Here is a 22487-nt window from a genome sequence, read left to right as displayed (position 1 = left end):
ATACGTCCAACCTATTTTTACGGATAATATTTCATTTATATTTTTCTGCAACAAGAACATTACTGGTATGTCTATATACAAATTATCTGAAAAACTAAATATGATTGGTTATTTGTATGCAAAACGGTCTTACAAAGATCATCCATCAAAGCGGAAGTTGCGTCTAAATTGTGCCAAAGTTTGAAACATTAAACAACTGTGACAGAGTTAGCTAACTATATATGTAGCAAATTCAAATAAGCGTAACGAAAGAATAGCTATTTATTATTATTAAAAGTGTATCTTAAAAGGGTCATTCGCTTCCTACTACTGTAACTAAGCAACTTGGGTGAGCAACGTTTTTCTTTCGACGACTACCGTCGTCAGTTAGCTAGTAGTGACTGTACTATAAACTTTTCCTGTCACCGAAGCCAGACACATTAATAATATGGAACGAAAGAGTTACTGTAGCAGTCGGTGGAGGACACAGTAGAATACAGTAGTACTGACAATAGGCCTATATCCAATTTAGCACACATTAATATTTTCCTGGATCCATGGCGCTGCTGTCTGGGGTCAAAGGGAGATAGCCATTACTTGAGAGGTTTTGTTAATAAGTGATGAAAACATGTTGGCTTGACATTTAAAAAGCAATTGAATAAAAACATTTCAGCGCAGCGGTATAGCTCTGCTGACTTGAGTACTGACTACTACAAACGGAAGCTGTTGATTTCCCCCCTCAATATTTCTGTTACTAGTACTAACAAGCTAGCTAGGTTAATCTAAAGGCAGCTTGGCCAAAAGGTTGCCTCAAGTAGTTAGTTAGTCATGCTTTATCCAAAGAAGAGAGAAAATCTCAAAACCAGCTGCAGCCAGGCTACACTTTTGCTTCTATGCATGATTGGGAACGGTGGTCAATCAACTAGTAAAAACATTATTGTAGCTATTCAGATTTTGAAATGTTGTTAAGTTATCTCTATTACTACCTGAACCTTCTACTCTCTCAGATAGTCACACACTCTCATGTCGCCAGGTGTAAGATGAGTAGAGAGGCTTCTGGTCGGGGCTCCTGGAGAGGACGAGGATGGAGGGGAGGAGGGGGTTGGAGGGGAAGACCATGGAGGGGGAACTCACGCAACCCCAGTGCTCAAGGAGGTATGCTGACACACAGTCAGGCTAGTTTAAATTAAGAATTTGTTAGAGGTAAGACTAGTGCCTAACTAGAGTCCTGCGTTCGGTAGGCCATTGGAGTTTCCAATGGCCTACATAAATTACTGTGTACTGCCTATTTAATTCTAGGGATTACTTACATTTTAAATAAATTATCTGATCAATAATGAATGTAAGCTAATGGTTTTTTGTTATGTCTGTTAGACACTTTCAATAGCATGTTCTCTGCTAAAGGATAACACCCAAATGGTGAAGTTGAATATCGTAAGAAAGTGGCTAAAGAAGTGTCTTTCAAAATGATGTACTGGTGCTGGGTGGATTCGGTTCCAAACAAAACTACCATGACTAGTATTTAAATTCACATGATCATCAAACCCTGGATTTTGGGACAATACTGACTCATCTGTCTCATTCTCTCTCTAGGCACCTCAAAGCCTGGTGTATCTGCAACCACTTTGGATAGGCTGTGTCCTTATAAAGGCTGGACTCTCTACTTTACTGAAGGTAAGTGTGTCTATGTAGTTATATGTAACGTAGCTGTGCATATACATGTATTGGAATGTAAAACATGTAATGTGTATTGCAATGCATATTAATGTGATTCTTGTGTGAAGGTTTCGTGGAGAGTTCTCTGTATGTGGAAAAGATCAAAGTGTTTGAACAGTACTTCACCTCACAGATACACCTCTATGACAAAGTAAGAAAAGTATTTTTGAAAACATTGTTTTCAGCTCTGAAAATAGTAGTAGTAGTAAGGAGCGTGTGTGTGTGTGTGTGTGTGTGCGTGCGTGCGTGTGTATGTAGGATGAGATTGAGCGCCAGGGCAGTGTCTTGGTGGACTATAAGGCGCTAACTGAGAATACGGAGGTGTGTATGGCTCTGCCAGACCTGGCCAATCAGCTGAGAGAACAACCAGAGATCAGCCTCAACTGTCTGGGCCTCGCCATACACCAGGTACAGTACACACACACACTCCACTGAAGGTACGTTTCTGTATATATTTTAATGGATGTGGCGTGTTTAAATTGGGATCGCGGATGTTGTGAGGCCATTCTTGGAGTAAATGTCACACCAATCTAACTGCATTAACACCTGATCTTTCGCTAAATAGTGGGCAAAATAATTGAACTGATTGGTCACTTTTGAATCCCCTGTGACATGTATATAAGTAGTTCAGTGGAGCGATACGCTGTGTCAGTGAGGATCATGGAACAGGTCAGATAAATCACGTGTCATGCGTAGCTGTGTGCATGGTGGTTGAGATACAGGCAAATTTCTAGGTACTGTATATTAATTGGCCGACAATGCATGTTGCATACACACAGTCTCTGTCTATATTCTGCTTTGGCAACATTTTAATGTTTTTGTGGAATGTTGGAGGTATAGCTTCCCGTTTTCAAGTGAATTCACCTGTTTTCATAAAATAACGGTATACAAATATAATTACTGTTTTTTTGGGGAGGGATTTCCGTTTTCCTAGTTTTGCGTACGATATTTGTGATTTCTGACATGCGTGGTAATTTTGTGCATTTAGCCTAAACGTTACACAGTATAGACTACTTATTTTTTTTTATAATGCTACATATACTGTATCTTTTGTATTCTGTATCTTATGATTAGCTAATTCGGTTTTCATCAAATATTATTGTAGGCAGAATTTACATAACCCATGTGCCGGGGCTCAGCCCCAGCAGGCTCTGGCTGAATTGAATCTGTGTGTGTGTGTGTGTGTGTGTGTGCGTGCGTGTGTCAGGTTTTGACGCTGGACCTGGAGAGACATGTTACAGTGTTACAGGGGGAAGGGCTTCCAGGGGGAGCCACACCGCTCATTAACATACCCCACATCAGTGCCAGGTAAGACACACACTGTCTGAAGTTCTATAACACGTGTGTTTGTTTGTAACTGTTTGTTTGTTTTTCAGGTTGTATAACTATGAGCCCCTGACAGCCCTTAGGATGCTGCGTGCCAGTGTGTTTGGTCGTTTGGTGTGTGTGAGGGGGACCGTGGTCCGTGTCAGCAACATCAGACCGCTCTGTACACGCTTGGCCTTCACCTGCTCTGGCTGCTCTCACACACAGTCACTGACCCTGACACATGGCAAATTCACCATGCCCACAAAGGTATAATACACTCACCATGCCCACAAAGGTATAGTACACTCACCATGCCCACAAAGGTATAATACACTCACCATGCCCACAAAGGTATAGTACACTCACCATGCCCACAAAGGTATAATACACTCACCATGCCCACAAAGGTATAGTACACTCACCATGCCCACAAAGGTATAATACACTCACCATGCCCACAAAGGTATAATACACTCACCATGCCCACAAAGGTATAATACACTCACCATGCCCACAAAGGTATAATACACTCACCATGCCCACAAAGGTATAATACACTCACCTTGCCTGGCTGCACTTTCACTGCAATTTACTTTGGTTTGAACGTGTGTGTATTTTCTCAGTGTATGCAGCCAGAGTGTCGTAGTCGTTCCTTCGTCCCGAACCGGAGCTCTCCTCTCACACTCACGGTGGACTGGCAGACTATCAAGTAACTACACTATTATTTGCTTGTATCTTTTACGAGTTTACATTTTTGCTCTTACCCTGGGCGACTTACAGTTAGTCCTGTTAGAAGTGTCTTAGATGTTGGAGTTAGTGGTGAGTCTCTAGTGTGTAGAAATCAATGGTTAGCCTTCTAGGGTGTAGGAGCTAGTGATTAGTGTGTAGAAACTAGTGGTTAGTGTCTAGGGCAGTGTTTCCCATTCCTGGTCCTCGGGACACAAAGGGGTGCAACGTCTTTGCCCTAGCACTCACACATCTGATTGAAATGAAAAGCTTGATGACAGGTTCATTACATCAGTCAAGTGTGTAAGTGGTAGGGCAACATTTGAATCAGGTGTGTGAGTGCTTGGGCAAAAACAAAAACGTGCACTTTGGATCCACAGGACCAGGATTGGGAAACGCTGGTCTAGAGTGTAGGAGCTAGTGATTAGTGTGTAGAAGCTAGTGTCTAGGGTGTAGGAGCTAGTGATTAATTTGTAGAAGCTAGTGTCTAGGGTGTAGGAGCTAGTGATTAATGTGTAGAAGCTAGTGGTTAGTGTTTAGGGTGTAGGAGCTAGTGATTAATGTGTAGAAGCTAGTGGTTAGTGTCTTGGGTGTAGGAGCTAGTGTTTAATGTGTAGAAGCCAGTGGTTAGTGTCTAGGGTATAGGAGCTAGTGGTTAGTGTGTAGAAGCTAGTGGTTAGTGTCTAGGGTGTAGGAGCTAGTGGTTATTGTGAAGTTTGTAGGAGCTAGTTGTCTAGTGTGTATGAAATGGGAATCGGTGACTACTGGGAAAAGATTTAGGAGACTGAGGCTTTGCATTTGAACTTTATTACTCCAGGGTCCAGGAGCTGATTGGAGGTGAGCAAAGGGAGGCGGGGCGAATCCCTCGGACGGTGGAGTGTCATCTGACCTCTGACCTCTGTGACAGTGCTGTCCCTGGAGACACTGTTACTATCACCGGAATAGTCAGAGTCAGCCAAGAAGACGGTAAACACAGATACAAACTGTTGCTTACATCATAGGCATGGCCAGAGTCACTAACAATTCTGTGTTTTGTGTGGTGGGTTTAGGCAGCAAAGGGAAGAAGGATAAGTGTATGTTCCTGCTCTACATCGAAGCCAACTCCGTCAGTAACTCTAAAGGTAGTTGTAGTTGTGGTATTGTCTCGTTGTTACTCATGTTATTAGGAGGCTAAAGGCCATTGGGTGAAGGGTTTCCAGATTGTGTGGACAATTTTGTGTTCTTAAGGCCCAAAAGTGAAGGATGCTGACGGTCAGAGGTCATTGGGAGGAGAAAGGTCATCTGGGATAGAGTTCTCTTTGAAGGAGCTGTACGCCATTCAGGAAATACACAGCCAACCTAACCTACTGAAGCTCATTGTACAGTAAGGCACATTTACAAACCAGAGTAAACAGAATACTATTGTGTGTATCTTTTTTAAAGGGAAACAAAAAGGACGGATGTTTTCAATTGTCAGAACATTAATCTGTAGAATGGTTATTTGGAGGAAGAATTGAGCACATAAACAGTATTGGAATTGTGTAATATACAGTGGGCAGAACAAGTATTTGATACACAGCCAATTTTGCAGGTTTTCCCACTTACAAAGCATGTAGAAGTCTGTCATTTATATCATAGGTACTCTTCAAATGTGAGTGACGGAATCTATAACAAAAATCCAGAAAATCACATCTTCATGATTTTTAAGTAATTAATTTGCATTTTATTGCATGACATAAGTATTTGATACATCAGAAAAGCATAACTTAATATTTGGTATAGAAACCTTTGTTTGCAATTACAGAGATCATACGTTTCCTGTAGTTCTTGACCAGGTTTGCACACACTGCAGCAGGGATTTTGGCCCACTCCTCCATACAGACCTTCTCCAGATCCTTCAGGTTTCGGGGCTGTCGCTGGGCAATATGGGCTTTCAGCTCCCTCCAAAGATTTTCTATTGGGTTCAGGTCTGGAGACTGGCTTTGGCCACTCCAGGACCTTGAAATGCGTCTTACGGAGCCACTCCTCAGTTGCCCTGGCTGTGTGTTTCGGATCATTGTCATGCTGGAAGACCCAGCCATGACCCATCTTCAGTGCTCTTACTGAGGGAAGGAGGTTGTTGGCCAAGATCTCGCGATACATGGCCCCATCCATCCTCCCCTCAATACGGTGCAGTCGTCCTGTCCCCTTTGCAGAAAAGCATCCCCAAAGAATGATGTTTCCACCTCCATGCTTCACGGTTGGGATGGTGTTCTTGGGGTTGTACTCATTCTTCTTCTTCCTCCAAACACGGCAAGTGGAGTTTAGACCAAAAAGCTCTATTTTTGTCTCATCAGACCACATGACCTTCTCCCATTCCTCCTCTGGATCATCCAGATGGTCATTGGCAAACTTCAGACGGGCCTGGACATGCGTTGGCTTGAGCAGGGGGACCTTGCGTGCGCTGCAGAATTTTAATCCATGACGGTGTAGTGTGTTACTAATGGTTTTCTTTGAGACTGTGGTCCCAGCTCTCTTCAGGTCATTGACCAGGTCCTGTGTAGTTCTGGGCTGATCCCTCACTTTCCTCATGATCATTGATGCCCCACGAGGTTAGATCTTGCATGGAGCCCCAGACTGAGGGAGATTGACCATCATCTTGAACTTCTTCCATTTTCTAATAATTGCGCCAGTTGTTGCCTTCTCACCAAGCTGCTTGCTTATTGTCCTGTAACCCATCCCAGCCTTGTGCAGGTCTACAATTCTATCCCTGATGTCCTTACACAGCTCTCTGGTCTTGGCCATTATGGAGAGGTTGGAGTCTGTTTGACTGAGTGTGTGGACAGGTGTCTTTTATACAAGTAAAGAGTTCAAACAGGTGCAGTTAATACAGGTAATGTGTGGAGAACAGGAGGGCTTCTTAAAGAAAAATTAACAGGTCTGTGAGAGCCGGAATTCTTACTGGTTGGTAGGTCATCAAATAGTTATGTCATGCAATAGAATGCAAATTAATTATTTAAAAACCATACAATGTGATTTTCTGTGTACCTATGATAAAAATTACAGACCTCTACATGCTTTGTAAGTAGGAAAACCTGAAACATCGGCAGTGTATCAAATACTTCTCCCCACTGTAAAAGCGTACTTGATGAATAATTAAAGTTGTGTATTCGCTACATTTTGGCCAAACCCATTACTTCTTTAAGACTACATTATATGTTGGTGTCATATGAAGCTTTACTTCTTGCTCGGTAATATGGTAGGGGTGAGGCGCTGGTTTGGGTTCCCATTGCATTTCTATACATTAGGTTTTGTGACTATCCAAACCGTGACCCCTTTTTGGTCTAGTTTCCATAACAACCATACCACTACTTTGATGACTGGTGTAACTAGGACGCTGTGGATTTGTATTGTGTGACTGAGGTTGACTTGTCTTCCAGCTCCTTGTGTCCAGCCATCTACGGCCACCTGGTGAGTAAGCATATTATCCATTGGCCATGTGGTTTCAACTGAGCTGTGGCCACGTTTCAACAAGACAGAATATATATTTGTGGTTTGTAAAATAGGTTTGTGTGTGAATTTCTTTTAGCTGGTGAAAGCAGGTCTGTGCTTAGCATTGTTTGGAGGCAGCCAGAAGCATGCGGATGACAAGAACCGGATCCCTGTCAGAGGAGATCCTCATATTCTAGTGGTGGGAGATCCTGGTCTGGGGAAGAGCCAGATGCTACAGGTGACACACACGCAAACAGTCGTGCATCTTACACCAACCTCAAGCGTCCTGGTGTAACTGTGTGTGTGTGTGTGTGTGTGTGTGTGTGTGAAGGCGGTGTGTAATGTGGCTCCCAGGGGGATCTATGTGTGTGGTAACACCACCAGTACGTCAGGGCTGACTGTCACTCTGTCCAGAGAGGCCGGCTCTGGAGACTACTCCCTGGAGGCTGGAGCTCTGGTACTAGGAGACCAAGGTAGGCGGGCTGTGTGTTTACAATCAAGCTGTCATCCTCCAGAATGTCTGTGCCATCATTTATTTCTCTGTATGTGTGTGTATCGTAGGGCTGTGCTGTATCGATGAGTTTGATAAGCTTGGCCAACAGCAGCAGGCGTTACTGGAAGCCATGGAGCAGCAGACCATCAGTCTGGCTAAGGCTGGCCTGGTGTGTTCCCTGCCTGCTAGGACCTCTGTCATTGCTGCTGCCAACCCTGTTGGAGGGCATTACAACAGGGCCAAGACGGTGTCTGAAAACCTCAAGTACACACACATTTTCATCTATCATTTTGAGTTAATGCTTGTGTTGATACAAGTTTACATGTGTTTGTGTTTTAGGTCTAACTATACTCCAAATGTCCCCATGTCCCCATGACGCAAAAGTAAATTTCCGGCTCAGGGTTTAGGTTTAGGGTCAAACTTACAATTCATTTTAGAGTTAGAATTGGGGTTTCTTTAAGGTCCAAGCGTTGTTGGTTAAGTTTAGGGTTAAGGTTAGGCATTACTTCTAGGTAAAGTTTAGGCATACATTTTACTTGATTGAGGTTAAGGTTAGGGTTAGGTAAGGTTTAGGGTTAAGATTAGGGCAAGGGAGCATGCAATTTCTATTTTCTGGTCCACAAACTTGTGTGTGTGTGTTTGTGTGTGTTTGTGTAGGATGGGCAGTGCCCTCCTGTCGAGGTTTGATGTGGTCTTCCTCCTTTTGGATGTTCCTGATGAGTCACATGACCGCAAGTTATCGGAGCATGTGATGGCGGTAAGGTCTGGGAAGGGAGGGGCCTCTAGTGCCATGGTTACACGAGATGACATCCAATCACAGCACTCACTCCTGGAACCCGTGGAAACACCATTGTCTGACCGGCTGCAGGTGAACACACAAATCCACAAATGCTCTACCAATATATGTACATGGAATTTGTACCATTGAGTTTGTCTGTTAGGTGTGTCCAGGAGAGTATGTGGACCCAATCCCACCCTCCCTTTTGAGGAAGTATGTTGGGTACGCCCGGCGCTATGTGCATCCCTCGCTCTCTGCCTCCGCTGCCCAGACACTGCAGGAGTTCTATCTCTCCCTGCGCTCACACACACACGCTGCCGACGCCACTCCCATCACCACACGCCAGCTGGAGTCCCTCATCCGCCTGACAGAGGTATGAAGGCACCGAAACACATTGGCATGATTTGGTCATTACACCTCAAGGATCTCCTAGGTCTGCTGCTATAGATTTTCCACCATACAGAACTTACTGGAAAACCTTTTGAACGCTAAGAGTGTCTGCCGAATTACCAGATTATAAACAATTTAAATGACCCAAAAGACAACCTTTGTCCGAATTAGTACCTAAAACAAAATCACCAATAAAAAGGAATGCAAATAAATCTAAACCAGTCAACAGTATTTATACTGTAATAAAATTCTTTATACATGTTGCAAATACTGCCAAGAAAGACTCAACATTTGCAGTACACAGTGGAATTATAACAGCCATGTGTTTTTTTACAAGGCTGTGCATTTATCGACATCTGATTTTAACATTATGATTACCATTGCTAATTAGAATTATCATGCCACAACTGGTTTGTGTTTATGTAGGCGCGGGCGAGGCTGGAGCTCAGAGAGACAGCCACAAAGAGTGATGCTGAAGACGTAGTGGAGATCATGAAACACAGGTAACTCTATCTGCAACAAATACTAAAAATGAGGATTTATGCTTGGGGTTAGGTTAGGTTTGGAGCTAGAGAAAATGGGATTGTGAAAGGGAATACTTTTATAGTCCCTATAAAATTATTGAAACCTACAATGTGTGCGTCTCTCAGTCTGGCAGATACCTTTTCGGATGGTAGTGGAGGACTAGATTTTGAACGGTCAGTGCTCGGTGTTGGGATGAGTCAGCGTTCAGCTGCTAAGAGATTCATCACTGCACTTAACATGCAAGCTCAGCGCACACACACCGTGTTGTATGACCTCACAGAACTACGCTGTCTAGCCAAGGACTTCAACATACAGGTACACCCACATACCGTATGCACGGTTGTTACCTTTTGTCTTACCAACAGGTTATGTTTCAGCTCTTGGATTTCAGAAGTGTCATGCTTGTTTGTGTGTTTTGATTCAGGTTTCAGACTTTGAAAGCTTCATTAGTTCTCTGAATGAACAGGGCTACCTGCTGAAGAAAGGACACCGACAGTACCAACTACAGACTATATAACTCACACAAACATCATCATTGAAATTCCTGATGTTGCTACAATATTTTTTTGGTTGTAAATAACTGGGTATTAATTCATACTTACTTTGTGTTTAAGAATATTTAACTTAACCCGTTAGCAAAATTCTGTTTTAAAAAATGCATTAATAATAAACTATTTATTTGTGACAAATACCACTGTATTTTTCATGTTTTGTTTACTTAAAACACTCATTGTAATCATAGATCTTACTGAAGAAATTAGTCTTATGTAGGAACTTTGAGGTTGAGACTGAGTCTGTATCTTTCACTTTAACTGGCAGATCATTCCACAGCAGTGGAAATCTATGAGAGAAAGTTCTGTCTCCAGCTGTTTGTTTAGAAATTCTAGGTGCATAAAAGAGACCTACAGCTAGTGACTGTAACGTATGTCATAAGAGCAGGTCCATGTTAAACTTTGTAGGTTAAAAGTAAAACATTAAAATCAGCCCTGGCCCTAACAGACAGCCTATGTATAGATACTAATATGGACATAATGTGATTCAATTTTTTTTTAATTCTAGTTAAGACTCTAGTAGCCATGTTTAGCAATCAAAAAGAAAAATTTCTTATTAAGGGTTAGAAGAGCATTGCAATAGTCATATATTGAAGTAACAAAAGCATGGATTAGGTAATCTCTTACATTTTTCTATAAAAAGTCAGCTTTTCACACAGTCCCAAAGATGGTAAAAAAAGCTGCTCTTGAAATATATTTTGTTCATCAAAAGAGACATCAGGGTCAAGGGAAATGCCAATTACAAAACTTCATTCATAGGCTTAGCACACAAAGCATTGAGACATATTTCCAAATTAAGCACTTATGTTTAGTATTTGATAATCTGTCTGAAGTCTGCGACCCTTTGACCTCACCAAACACATGGACAGCAAATCCTAACCCAACCCTATGACATTGCTCTGAGTCCCCTCCATGGTCACTGTGGCTAAAGAAACAGAATGGCTAGGGGTTTAATGAAACATCAACTTTGGGACACTTCTGACTTGAATGATGCAAGTACATAAACAATGCATGTGTCATGCCTAGGCATGCCTATTCATCGTTTTGTATTAACTCTGTAGGCTGCTTCTTTGTGCACACAGTTACTTTGCCCCTACACCTTTGATAATTTTCACTCCATAAGCTTTGGGGCACCTGCAAATAGCGGAGAGATGGATCCCCTTTTGGGATTTATCCCTTACGTTCTCTGGTGATTTTCCGCCAGGTATTTGAAAATCGTGAAATGACATACATTCAATGAATATTTGGAACATCTCTTACCCTGGATTTCTACTAGAGATATCGTGACGATTTGCTTAACAACCGCGTGACGCAAAATGACAACGTGCACGCGATTGGTAGACAATCTGTGCCGTGGCGCTATACGTTCTTCGAAAAATTACAAATGGATTCCTATCTCATAATTTCTAAATATCTCTGCCAAAACGCCTCGGCGTCACTGTAAAACACGACATATTCATCGGAATACGGCAACAAACATGGAAACACTTAGGACATATAGCACGTTGAAGTGATCGGCTGGAGTTTGTTAGGAAAGCAGGAAAAAAGAAAAATATGAAGTAGCGAGGATTTCTTATATGCATCTGATTGAGATGGTAAAACATGTGTAGATGAGGATAGTTAGTAAGTCGCGTTTTGGGATGTTTTTCTTGTCGGTTTGTAAAAATTACTTTGCCGTGTCTGCGCGATCGCACGTAGCTAACGTGACACGGTGTTCGAAGAGAAATGTGTATCTGCCAACCTTTGCGTCATGGCGGCAGCAGCAGACTCTGCAACAGGGTATGTGTTTCAGGGTAGAGGTTAAATGGCTGCAAAGACTCCAAAACAGAATATTTTCTGTCACCCAGTGGTCCAGCTACACACATTGTCAAACACACACCCCACAGGACACGCAGACACCAGAGGTTACCGACCACTGGAAAGGTCCTGTCAAACGTGCCACCCAGTCATGTCTCTGGAGAGGTCACAAGAAGACGCAGGATAACCACAACAGCTTTAGGTTTTGTTCTACCGAACCCTCATTCTTGTCCTCCCCTCATCTCTTGGGGTTGAGGTTGTTCCCAGTGAGTTCTGTTGCATCTTCAGGCTGGAGAGGTCTCTGTAGTGGAAAACCCCGTGAAACCACAGCCGACATCCCACCTGCAGGAGACCAGACGGAAACCAGCCAGACAGCTGACAGACTCCCTGATCCTGGCCAGGGACTGTTCAAGTTTAAAGAACTGGTGGGTTGTGTGTGTGTGTGGTAGGACAAGTGGTGGTGGTTGAAGCAGATTGTGTCTATCAACTAGAAGCTCCCCCGCTTTTTAGTGAGTGGTCTACTGGTCAGTCACCATCATTCAGTCACCATCAGTTTTTGTTAAGCTGGTTGACCAAAAGTAAGACTTGGGTAGGGCAGGGGCAGTGTTGGATTGAAGGTTATCAATGCACAGTCTTGCACAAAATGTTGCTCAACCCTGCTTTTGACTGTGTGTGTTCCAGTATGAGAATCCGTGGACCATCCCCAACCTGCTCTGTGTGTGTCGGATCGCACTGGCTCCAGTCCTGGGGTTCCTGATCACTGAGCAGCACTTTCACATCTCTCTGGGACTGTTCGCTTTTGCTGGATTTACTGATGTGGTATGCATTCCACCCTACACTCACACATTTTAACACTTTGTGACATCATTTCACATACAAGAAGTTGTTCAACATTAGGATGGCCAATCTGTCCTAACAACTGCATCAAACAGTAGAGGTTGGAAGTGTAATTTCACATGATAAAATGCTTAAACTGCTTGAAGTATTTCAATTTGGAGCTTAAAAAGTACTGGAATACCTTGAAAAGATGACGTTCCACAATTTTGGTTATTGGAAAGACATTAAAACTACACACCAGATTTATCAGCTCTCCAAAATACAGTCATGATTTAGTACAATTTGTAATACGTACAATTTGTCTATAATATATCTGCAGTAATAGTGCAAAGGTGGTGTATCACAACAAGCAAACATGCTAATTCCATAATCTAGGAAATGAGAACACAATTAAATTGAATATACTGTAAATGTTGCTACATAACCAAATGTAGGTCTGAACTATGACAATATAACTCTAACAGAGTTACAATAGAAAGGGATCAACTTAACTTTAGCTTTACTTTTAACTTAACTTTTAGCTCAACTTAACGGGAAGCGCCGGTGGCAGGCGTGCTACACAGTTATGCAGACATTTCTCCCCTAAGACGGACAGCTTTTTTAAATGGAGACCTGCACTTTAAAAGTTTTGTATCAAGTTGAAGTGGACATGTTTGCATTTGTAGTTGGTAGATTTGTATGCAAAAGTAATTCATCTCAAATATGTCTTTTAGCATAGGGCTACATTTTACTGGTTACCTGATGGAATTAGCTAAAATGTAAATCGACTTCAGTGATCTCTCTTGGTTGATGCAGATATTAGGATTTATCAGCCATTCTAACTTTAAACTTTTGCTAATATTCAAGTATGCCGCTTTGATTTGAAAACTGAAACTATAACAATACACCACAGTTGACAAACAAAACACCTGTGTTAACCTTGTGTGTTATCTCCAGCTGGATGGTTATATAGCTCGGAACTGGGCCAGTCAGAAGTCTGCATTGGGCAGCGCTCTCGACCCATTGGCTGATAAGATTCTCATCAGCGTTCTCTATGTCAGTCTTACTTATGCTCAGCTCATCCCAGGTGAGAAGTGTTACGTTTGTATTGATTTGCAAGTCCTTCCTTACATACATGAAATATTTGTTTATAGTGCTGATGATGCCAATTATTGTCCACACAGTCTTGATAAAGGGAGAACAAATCATTTGTCATTTTATGTTCTTTCAGCTCTTTTGACAGTGTTGGTTATCGCCAGAGACATCGGCCTGATTGCTGCTGTTTTCTACGTCAGATACAAGACGGTCCCACCTCCTGTAAGACACGTTTAGGGCTGCCTGTCAGGGACATGTTTCAACAGTCAGTCAGGATACTGGAAAAAGGAAATGGATGGGAGAGGATCCAGTACTGGGTTCAGTTTAGCTCTTTTAAACTAGATTTCTTTCCCCCTCTCTATATTTACTAGTTTATATTTCTTTCCCCCTCTCTCTATATTTACTAGTTTATATTTTTTTCCCCCTCTATATTTACTAGTTTACCCCCCCCCCCTCTTTATTTACTAGTTTATATTTCTTTCTATCTCTATATTTACTAGTTTATATTTCTTTCTCTCTCTATATTTACTAGTTTATATTCCCCCCCTCTCTATATTTACTAGTTTATATCCCCCCCCTCTATATTTACTAGTTTATATTTCTCCCCCCTCTCTATATTTACTAGTTTATATTTCTTCCCCCCCCTCTATATTTACTAATTTATATTTCTTTCTCTCTCTATATTTACTAGTTTATATTCCCCCCCCTCTCTATATTTACTAGTTTATATCCCCCCCCTCTATATTTACTAGTTTATATCCCCCCCCCCTCTATATTTACTAGTTTATATTTCTCCCCCCCCTCTATATTTACTAGTTTATATTCCCCCCCCACTCTATATTTACTAGTTTATATTCCCCCCCACCTCTATATTTACTAGTTTATATTTCTCCCCCCTCTCTATATTTACTAGTTTATATTTCTCCCCCCTCTCTATATTTACTAGTTTATATTTCTTTCCCCCCCTCTATATTTACTAGTTTATATTCCCCCCCTCTATATTTACTAGTTTATATTCCCCCCCCACTCTATATTTACTAGTTTATATTCCCCCCCCACTCTATATTTACTAGTTTATATTCCCCCCCCTCTATATTTACTAGTTTATATTTCTCCCCCCCCCTCTATATTTACTAGTTTATATTCCCCCCCCACTCTATATTTACTAGTTTATATTCCCCCCCACCTCTATATTTACTAGTTTATATTTCTCCCCCCTCTCTATATTTACTAGTTTATATTTCTTTCCCCCCCCCTCTATATTTACTAGTTTATATTCCCCCCCTCTCTATATTTACTAGTTTATATTTCTTTCCCCCCCCTCTATATTTACTAGTTTATATTTCTTTCCCCCCCTCTATATTTACTAGTTTATATTCCCCCCCTCTCTATATTTACTAGTTTATATTCCCCCCCCTCTATATTTACTAGTTTATATTCCCCCCCCCTCTATATTTACTAGTTTATATTCCCCCCCCCCTCTATATTTACTAGTTTATATTTCTCCCCCCCCCTCTATATTTTCTAGTTTATATTTCTCCCCCCTCTCTATATTTACTAGTTTATATTTCTCCCCCCCCCCCCTCTATATTTACTAGTTTATATTCCCCCCCTCTATATTTACTAGTTTATATTCCCCCCCTCTCTATATTTACTAGTTTATATTCCCCCCCTCTATATTTACTAGTTTATATCCCCCCCCTCTCTATATTTACTGGTTTATATCCCCCCCCTCTATATTTACTAGTTTATATTCCCCCCCCTCTCTATATTTACTTGTTTATATTTCTTTCCCCCTCTCTATATTTACTAGTTTATTCCCCCCCCCCTATATTTACTAGTTTATACCCCCCCCCCTCTATATTTACTAGTTTATATTTCTTTCCCCCTCTCTATATTTACTAGTTTATATCCCCCCCCCTCTATATTTACTAGTTTATATTCCCCCCCCTCTATATTTACTAGTTTATATTTCTCCCCCCTCTCTATATTTACTAGTTTATATTCCCCCCCCTCTATATTTACTAGTTTATATTCCCCCCCCACTCTATATTTACTAGTTTATATCCCCCCCCCCCTATATTTACTAGTTTATATTTCTCCCCCCCTCTATATTTACTAGTTTATATTTCTCCCCCCCCCTCTATATTTACTAGTTTATATTCCCCCCCCCTCTATATTTACTAGTTTATATTTCTCCCCCCCCCTCTATATTTACTAGTTTATATTTCTCCCCCCTCTCTATATTTACTAGTTTATATTTCTTCCCCCCCCTCTCTATTTACTAGTTTATATTTCTTTCCCCCCCCCCTCTATATTTACTAGTTTATATTTCCCCCCTCTCTATATTTACTAGTTTATATTTCTTTCCCCCCCTCTATATTTACTAGTTTATATTCCCCCCCTCTCTATATTTACTAGTTTATATTCCCCCCCCTCTATATTTACTAGTTTATATTCCCCCCCCTCTCTATATTTACTAGTTTATATTTCCAGCCCCTCTATATTTGCTAGTTTATATTTCTTTCCCCCTCTATATTTACTAGTTTATATTCCCCCCCCTCTATATTTACTAGTTTATATTCCCCCCCTCTCTATATTTACTTGTTTATATTTCTTTCCCCCTCTCTATATTTACTAGTTTATTCCCCCCCCCTCTATATTTACTAGTTTATACCCCCCCCTCTATATTTACTAGTTTATATTTCTTTCCCCCTCTCTATATTTACTAGTTTATATTCCCGCCCCCCCCCCCTCTATATTTACTAGTTTATATTTCCAGCCCCTCTATATTTGCTAGTTTATATTTCTTTCCCCCTCTATATTTACTAGTTTATATTCCCCCCCCTCTATATTTACTAGTTTATATTCCCCCCCCCCTCTATATTTACTAGTTTATATTCCCCCCCCCTCTATATTTACTAGTTTATATTTCTCCCCCCCCTCTATATTTTCTAGTTTATATTTCTCCCCCCTCTCTATATTTACTAGTTTATATTTCTCCCCCCCCCCCTCTATATTTACTAGTTTATATTCCCCCCCTCTATATTTACTAGTTTATATTCCCCCCCTCTCTATATTTACTAGTTTATATTCCCCCCCTCTATATTTACTAGTTTATATCCCCCCCCTCTCTATATTTACTGGTTTATATCCCCCCCCTCTATATTTACTAGTTTATATTCCCCCCCCTCTCTATATTTACTTGTTTATATTTCTTTCCCCCTCTCTATATTTACTAGTTTATTCCCCCCCCTCTATATTTACTAGTTTATACCCCCCCCCCTCTATATTTACTAGTTTATATTTCTTTCCCCCTCTCTATATTTACTAGTTTATATCCCCCCCCCTCTATATTTACTAGTTTATATTCCCCCCCCTCTATATTTACTAGTTTATATTTCTCCCCCCTCTCTATATTTACTAGTTTATATTCCCCCCCCTCTATATTTACTAGTTTATATTCCCCCCCCACTCTATATTTACTAGTTTATATCCCCCCCCCTCTATATTTACTAGTTTATATTTCTCCCCCCCTCTATATTTACTAGTTTATATTTCTCCCCCCCCCTCTATATTTACTAGTTTATATTCCCCCCCCTCTATATTTACTAGTTTATATTTCTCCCCCCCCCTCTATATTTACTAGTTTATATTTCTCCCCCCTCTCTATATTTACTAGTTTATATTTCTTCCCCCCCCTCTATATTTACTAGTTTATATTTCTTTCCCCCCCCTCTATATTTACTAGTTTATATTTCCCCCCTCTCTATATTTACTAGTTTATATTTCTTTCCCCCCCTCTATATTTACTAGTTTATATCCCCCCCCCCTCTATATTTACTAGTTTATATTCCCCCCCTCTCTATATTTACTAGTTTATATTCCCCCCCTCTATATTTACTAGTTTATATTCCCCCCCCTCTCTATATTTACTAGTTTATATTCCCCCCCCCCTCTATATTTACTAGTTTATATTCCCCCCCTCTCTATATTTACTTGTTTATATTTCTTTCCCCCTCTCTATATTTACTAGTTTATTCCCCCCCCCTCTATATTTACTAGTTTATACCCCCCCCTCTATATTTACTAGTTTATATTTCTTTCCCCCTCTCTATATTTACTAGTTTATATTCCCCCCCCCCCTCTATATTTACTAGTTTATATTTCCAGCCCCTCTATATTTGCTAGTTTATATTTCTTTCCCCCTCTATATTTACTAGTTTATATTTCGCCCCCCCCCCCTCTATATTTACACATCTCTCTTCTGATTTGCTCTCCAGGTGACGCTTGGTAAATTTTTTAACCCATGCTATACCACTGCACAACTCAAACCCACCACTCTTAGCAAGGTATGTTTCTACAGCATATGTTATATACAGTATCTCACAAAAGTGAGTACACCCCTCACATTTCTGAAAATATTTGATTATATATTTTCATGTGACAACACTGAAGAAATGACACTTTGCTACAATGTAAAGTAGTGAGTGTACAACTTGTATAACAGTATACATTTGCTGTCCCCTCAAAATAACTCAACACACAGCCATTATTGTCTAAACCGCTGGCAACAAAAGTACACCCCTAAGTGAAAATGTCCAAATTGGGCCCAATTAGACATTTTCCCTCCCTGGTGTCTCGTTAGTGTTACAAGGTCTCAGGTGTGAATGGGGAGCAGGTGTGTTAAATCTGGTGTTATCGCACTCACACTCCCTCAAACTGGTCACTGGATGTTCAACATGGCTCCTCATGGATCTGAAAAAAAGAATTGTTGCTCTACATAAAGATGGCCTAGGCTATAAAAAGATTGCCAGGACCCTGAAACGGAGCTGCAGCACGGTGGCCAAGACCATACAGTGGTTTAACAGGACAGGTTCCACTCAGAACAGGCCTCGCCATGGTCAACCAATGAAGTTGAGTGCACGTGGTCAGCGTCATATCCAGAGGTTATCTTTGGGAAATAGACGAATGAGTGCTGCCAGCATTGCTGCAGAGGTTGAAGGGGTGGGGTGACAGCCTGTCAGTGCTCAGACCATACGCCACACACTGCATCAAATTGGTCTGCATGGCTGTCGTCCCAAAAGGAAGCCTCTTCTAAAGATGATGCACAAGAACGCCCGCAAACAGTTTGCTGAAACAAGCAGACTAAGGACATGGATTACTGGAACTATGTCCTGTGGTCTGATGAGACCAAGATAAACTTATTTGGTTCAGATGGTGTCAAATGTGTGGCGGCAACCAGGTGAGCAGTACAAAGACAAGTGTGTCTTGCCTACAGTCAAGCATGATGTGGGAGTGTCATGGTCTGGGGCTGCATGAGTGCTGCCGGCACTGGGGAGCTACAGTTCATTGAGGGAACCATGAATACCAACATGTACTGTGACATACTGAAGCAGAGCATGATCCCCTCCCTTCGGAGACTGGGCCACAGGGCAGTATTCCAACATGATAACGACCCCAAAAACACCTCCAAGACGACCACTGCGTTGCTAAAGAAGCTGAGGGTAAAGGTGATGGACTGGCCAAGCATGTCTCCAGACCTAAACCCTATTGAGCATCTGTGGGGCATCCTCAAATGGAAGGTGGAGGAGCGCAAGGTCTCTAACATCCACCAACTTTGTGATGTCGTCATGGAGGAGTGGAAAAGGACTCTAGCAGCAACCTGTGAAGCTCTGGTGAACTCCATGCCCAAGAGGGGGCAGTGCTGGAAAATAATGGTGGCCACACAAAATATTGACACTTTGGGCCCAATTTTGACATTTTCACTTAGGGGTGTACTCACTTTTGTTGCCAGTGGCTTAGACATTAATGGCTGTGTGTTGTGTTATTTTGAGTGGGCAGCAAATTTACACTGTTATACAAGCTGTACACTCACTACTTTACATTGTAGCAAAGTGTGATTTCTTCAGTGTTGTCACATGAAAATATATAAAATATTTTAAAAATGTGAAGGGTGTAATCACTTTTGTGAGACTGTACACCAATGTTTGTTTGTATTTATACTTAATTTATCATTATAAAATACATTTTGCCATGAAATACCCCATATTGACCGACAACACATTTTTTGGCTTTTGACCCAATTCATTGAACATAAAAATTTTAAATACCTCATGTACATAAGCATTCAGACCCTTTTTCGGGAGTTTGTTGAAGCGTCTTCAGCAGCCATCACAGCTTCAGGTTTTTTTGGGGTGTGTCTATGCCAGCTTTGCCCACCTGTCTTGCCTGGATGTTGAGCATTCTTACAATCTTCAGGTCTGCCAAAAGAGTCCGGGCTTTGGAGACAAGTACATTCAGAGATCTTAAGCCACTCCAGTGTTGTCTTTGATGTGTGCTTCGGGTTGTTGTGCTGAAAGATGAATATTCGTTACAGTCTGAGGTCGTGTGTGCTTTGGATCAGGTTTTCCTGTCCGTGTTATATGCTGTTTATCCTCCGCTCAGTCTTGTCCGAGCTCCCAGTCCCATCCCCTAGCTTGCTGCTCCCACCACCATACTTCACCATAGGGATTGTATTAGGTGATGAAAGTACTTTGTTTCACCTGACGAAGCCGTTGGCATTGAGGCCCAGTTGTTTGGAAAGCACCGGGGGACATGTCATACATCTTTTGCTCAGGAGGGGCCCCTCTGCCATAAAGGCCTGATTGACAGGCTTGGCATGGTACATGGTATCCTGCCATGTCTGCAGAGAGACTCTGAAGCTCTTTTAGACATCTCAAGGATGATCAAAGTTCAAGACTCTGAATAATTCTTTACATGTCATTACGGAGTTTTGTGCGTAGATGGAAAAATTATCAAGTGAAGTGGTCTGAATGTTTTCTGAAGGAAATGTATATGCATGCAAACATACATGCAGAAAAACACAAATGCAGACCTCAATGGTGACATTTAATTTAGTTGCATAAATGTGAGATGCACATTCTATATGGCCCCCAAGTCTCAATCTAAACCTCTTATTTTAATAAATTGTTTTACATAGCTATTATTTACAGCCCCCTCGGGCCATACACAGTGTTCCTCAATGAGTTTCCAGAATTCTTGTCTAACCTTGTAGTCATGGCAGATAGTATTCAAATTTTTGGCGATTTCAATATTCATATGGAAAAGTCCTCTTCAAAAAGCCTTTGAAGCCATAATTGACTCAATGGGTTTTATCCAACATGTCTCAGGTCCAACACATTGCCACAATCATACCTTAGATTTAGTCCTGTCATGAGAAATAGATATTCTAGATCTGATTTCCCCCCAAAATCCTGGAATATCAGATCACTGTTTTCCTTACATTTTCCATTAAAACAATGAATGAATGATTGTGTAAATGATTAACCCTTTTTCATTATTGCGTGAATGATGGAAATGTTGCGTGAAAATATTGGAGTCCTACATAAGTAACACAGTCCTCACTTGTGTGTTTGCATGCATGCAGGTGAACACAGCGATCCAGCTCTTCCTGGTAGCAGCGTCGTTGGCCTCGCCTGTCTTTCATTACACAGACAGTCTACTCTTGCAGGCCTTATGGTAACAAAATACAGGCTAAACACACTGGAAATATAAATTGTTTTTATATTAACATGTTTGCATGTATTGGTAATGTTGTGTCTGTGTGTGCAGGTACATCACCGCTGTGACAACGACTGTGTCAGGTTACAGCTACTATCACTATGGCATGAAGACGGTTGCTGTGCTCAACAGCCCCAAGTAACCATAGCAGTTCAACAGCAACAATAAACCATGGCAACTCGGCAACACTCAGTAACCGTTGTGACGTAACACTTGCCACACCAAAGGTTGTCTGAACACTTCAGTTGAACCCAAGTAAAGATGCTGACATGAACACGCGTTAATTCATCAAAGTGTTTTTAATCCCTGGATTGCCAAGGGATCCAACCTGTCAAATGATTAACCGTTTTGTATCTGAGAAATAATGTAATTAAACCAAGTACCTGCTCTGATAGTCTTGCCATGTGGGTATGTATGTGTAAAATAAGTTAGAATTGATTAATATCGTCTCTGTAAAGGATTTTGGGTGTGTTGGGGAAACATGCTTTTTGAGGTTTTCAGCATTACAACAAATTCAGGATAACACACTTCAGACAACTACTCACGTTAAATAAATGGAGAGTAGATGAATTCCATGTCATACAAGTTAGGTGCAAATGCAAGGAAAATGTGTACTGTGGAATTATACTGAAGATTTACTGTATCAAAGCTGTGTGTGCGCCATCTGCTGGCCTTAAAAATTAGTTTTCATCAGACTGTATTGCTACCGTTAGTGTTGTCTCTTGAAGAGGTATTCCAAACATCAGGTTTGAGCAGTAACTGCAACTAGGGATAAACAGTTAAATGAAGGTGGCTCACCTTTTAGCCAAGTACATTTCTATGGCAAAATATCCTATAGAACAACCTCAAAGCCAGTTCCACTCCATTTTTTGATTTCAATCCTCTAATCAGGGACGAATTTGGAATTAGAAAACCAGGTGGGTGCAATTGATGATGAGGGTGAACACAAAGGTGGCAGGCTCCAGACCTTGTAGAGTAAGAGTTTGAGTACCCTTATAGAACATGGTTGTTTATAACCAGTCCTAGAGGGTAGAAACACTTGTTGTTTCTACCTGATGAAACTGACAGCATTTTAACTACTTTGCAGATAAGAAGCAAACAGTAAAACATGAAATATATCAGATTCCATTGTGTAGAATCACTTCAATTTACAAATATATTAAATCATTTATCAAGGTGTTACAGTATGGTGCCTATAAACTAGAGACAGAGAGAGAACTCAACTTGGATGTAAATTTTTTAGCATGAACAGTGCCTTTTAGGGCTTTTAACATTTAAAGTAGTCAACTGGATGGTACTT

The 22487-nt window shown here is 41.2% G+C and overlaps 2 protein-coding genes across 4 annotated transcripts; both read left to right on the top strand.

Annotated features, from left to right (window-relative positions):
- The first annotated feature begins 167 nt into the window (after positions 1-167).
- Positions 168-10018, top strand: mcm8 (minichromosome maintenance 8 homologous recombination repair factor). 3 transcript variants are annotated; one of them, XM_010906228.3, is made up of 20 exons: positions 168-328; positions 1013-1134; positions 1573-1653; positions 1764-1846; positions 1954-2103; positions 2903-3003; positions 3072-3270; positions 3627-3712; positions 4547-4695; positions 4779-4850; positions 4957-5092; positions 7128-7158; positions 7277-7417; positions 7511-7652; positions 7741-7936; positions 8330-8540; positions 8614-8823; positions 9267-9343; positions 9491-9680; positions 9790-10018. In XM_010906228.3, exons 2-20 carry the CDS (start codon positions 1020-1022, stop codon positions 9880-9882), a joined length of 2463 nt encoding a protein of 820 aa, XP_010904530.1. In that variant the 5' UTR covers positions 168-328; positions 1013-1019; the 3' UTR covers positions 9883-10018. The 3 variants fall into 3 exon arrangements, with proteins under 3 accessions (XP_010904530.1, XP_019909772.1, XP_019909771.1); XM_020054213.2 differs by having other exon boundaries at positions 991-1134; XM_020054212.2 differs by having other exon boundaries at positions 987-1134.
- A 1317-nt stretch (positions 10019-11335) lies between these two features.
- crls1 (cardiolipin synthase 1) lies at positions 11336-22310 on the top strand. The gene is made up of 7 exons (XM_029125475.2): positions 11336-12138; positions 12395-12532; positions 13487-13616; positions 13761-13846; positions 17908-17976; positions 21054-21145; positions 21239-22310. Exons 1-7 carry the CDS (start codon positions 11527-11529, stop codon positions 21327-21329), a joined length of 1218 nt encoding a protein of 405 aa, XP_028981308.1. The 5' UTR covers positions 11336-11526; the 3' UTR covers positions 21330-22310.
- The last annotated feature ends 177 nt before the right edge of the window (positions 22311-22487 follow it).

Source organism: Esox lucius, chromosome 15 (genome assembly GCF_011004845.1).
Source record: "Esox lucius isolate fEsoLuc1 chromosome 15, fEsoLuc1.pri, whole genome shotgun sequence".
In the NCBI taxonomy this organism is placed as follows: Eukaryota; Metazoa; Chordata; class Actinopteri; order Esociformes; family Esocidae; genus Esox; species Esox lucius.
The sequence above is the reverse complement of the archived record's forward strand: the minus strand, read 5'-3'. Positions and strand labels throughout refer to the sequence as shown.

What these genes read in the sequence shown, in the direction of transcription:
- mcm8 (XM_010906228.3), top strand. Translation starts at nt 1,020, where the DNA reads ATGAGTAGAGAGGCTTCTGGTCGGGGCTCCTGGAGAGGACGAGGATGG. An exon ending in GACTCTCTACTTTACTGAAG is followed by an intron (nt 1,654 to 1,763) that starts GTAAGTGTGTCT and finishes TCTTGTGTGAAG; the next exon opens with GTTTCGTGGAGAGTTCTCTG. An exon ending in GTGGAGATCATGAAACACAG is followed by an intron (nt 9,344 to 9,490) that starts GTAACTCTATCT and finishes TGCGTCTCTCAG; the next exon opens with TCTGGCAGATACCTTTTCGG.
- crls1 (XM_029125475.2), top strand. Translation starts at nt 11,527, where the DNA reads ATGAGGATAGTTAGTAAGTCGCGTTTTGGGATGTTTTTCTTGTCGGTT. An exon ending in TGTTCAAGTTTAAAGAACTG is followed by an intron (nt 12,139 to 12,394) that starts GTGGGTTGTGTG and finishes TGTGTGTTCCAG; the next exon opens with TATGAGAATCCGTGGACCAT. An exon ending in AACCCACCACTCTTAGCAAG is followed by an intron (nt 17,977 to 21,053) that starts GTATGTTTCTAC and finishes GCATGCATGCAG; the next exon opens with GTGAACACAGCGATCCAGCT.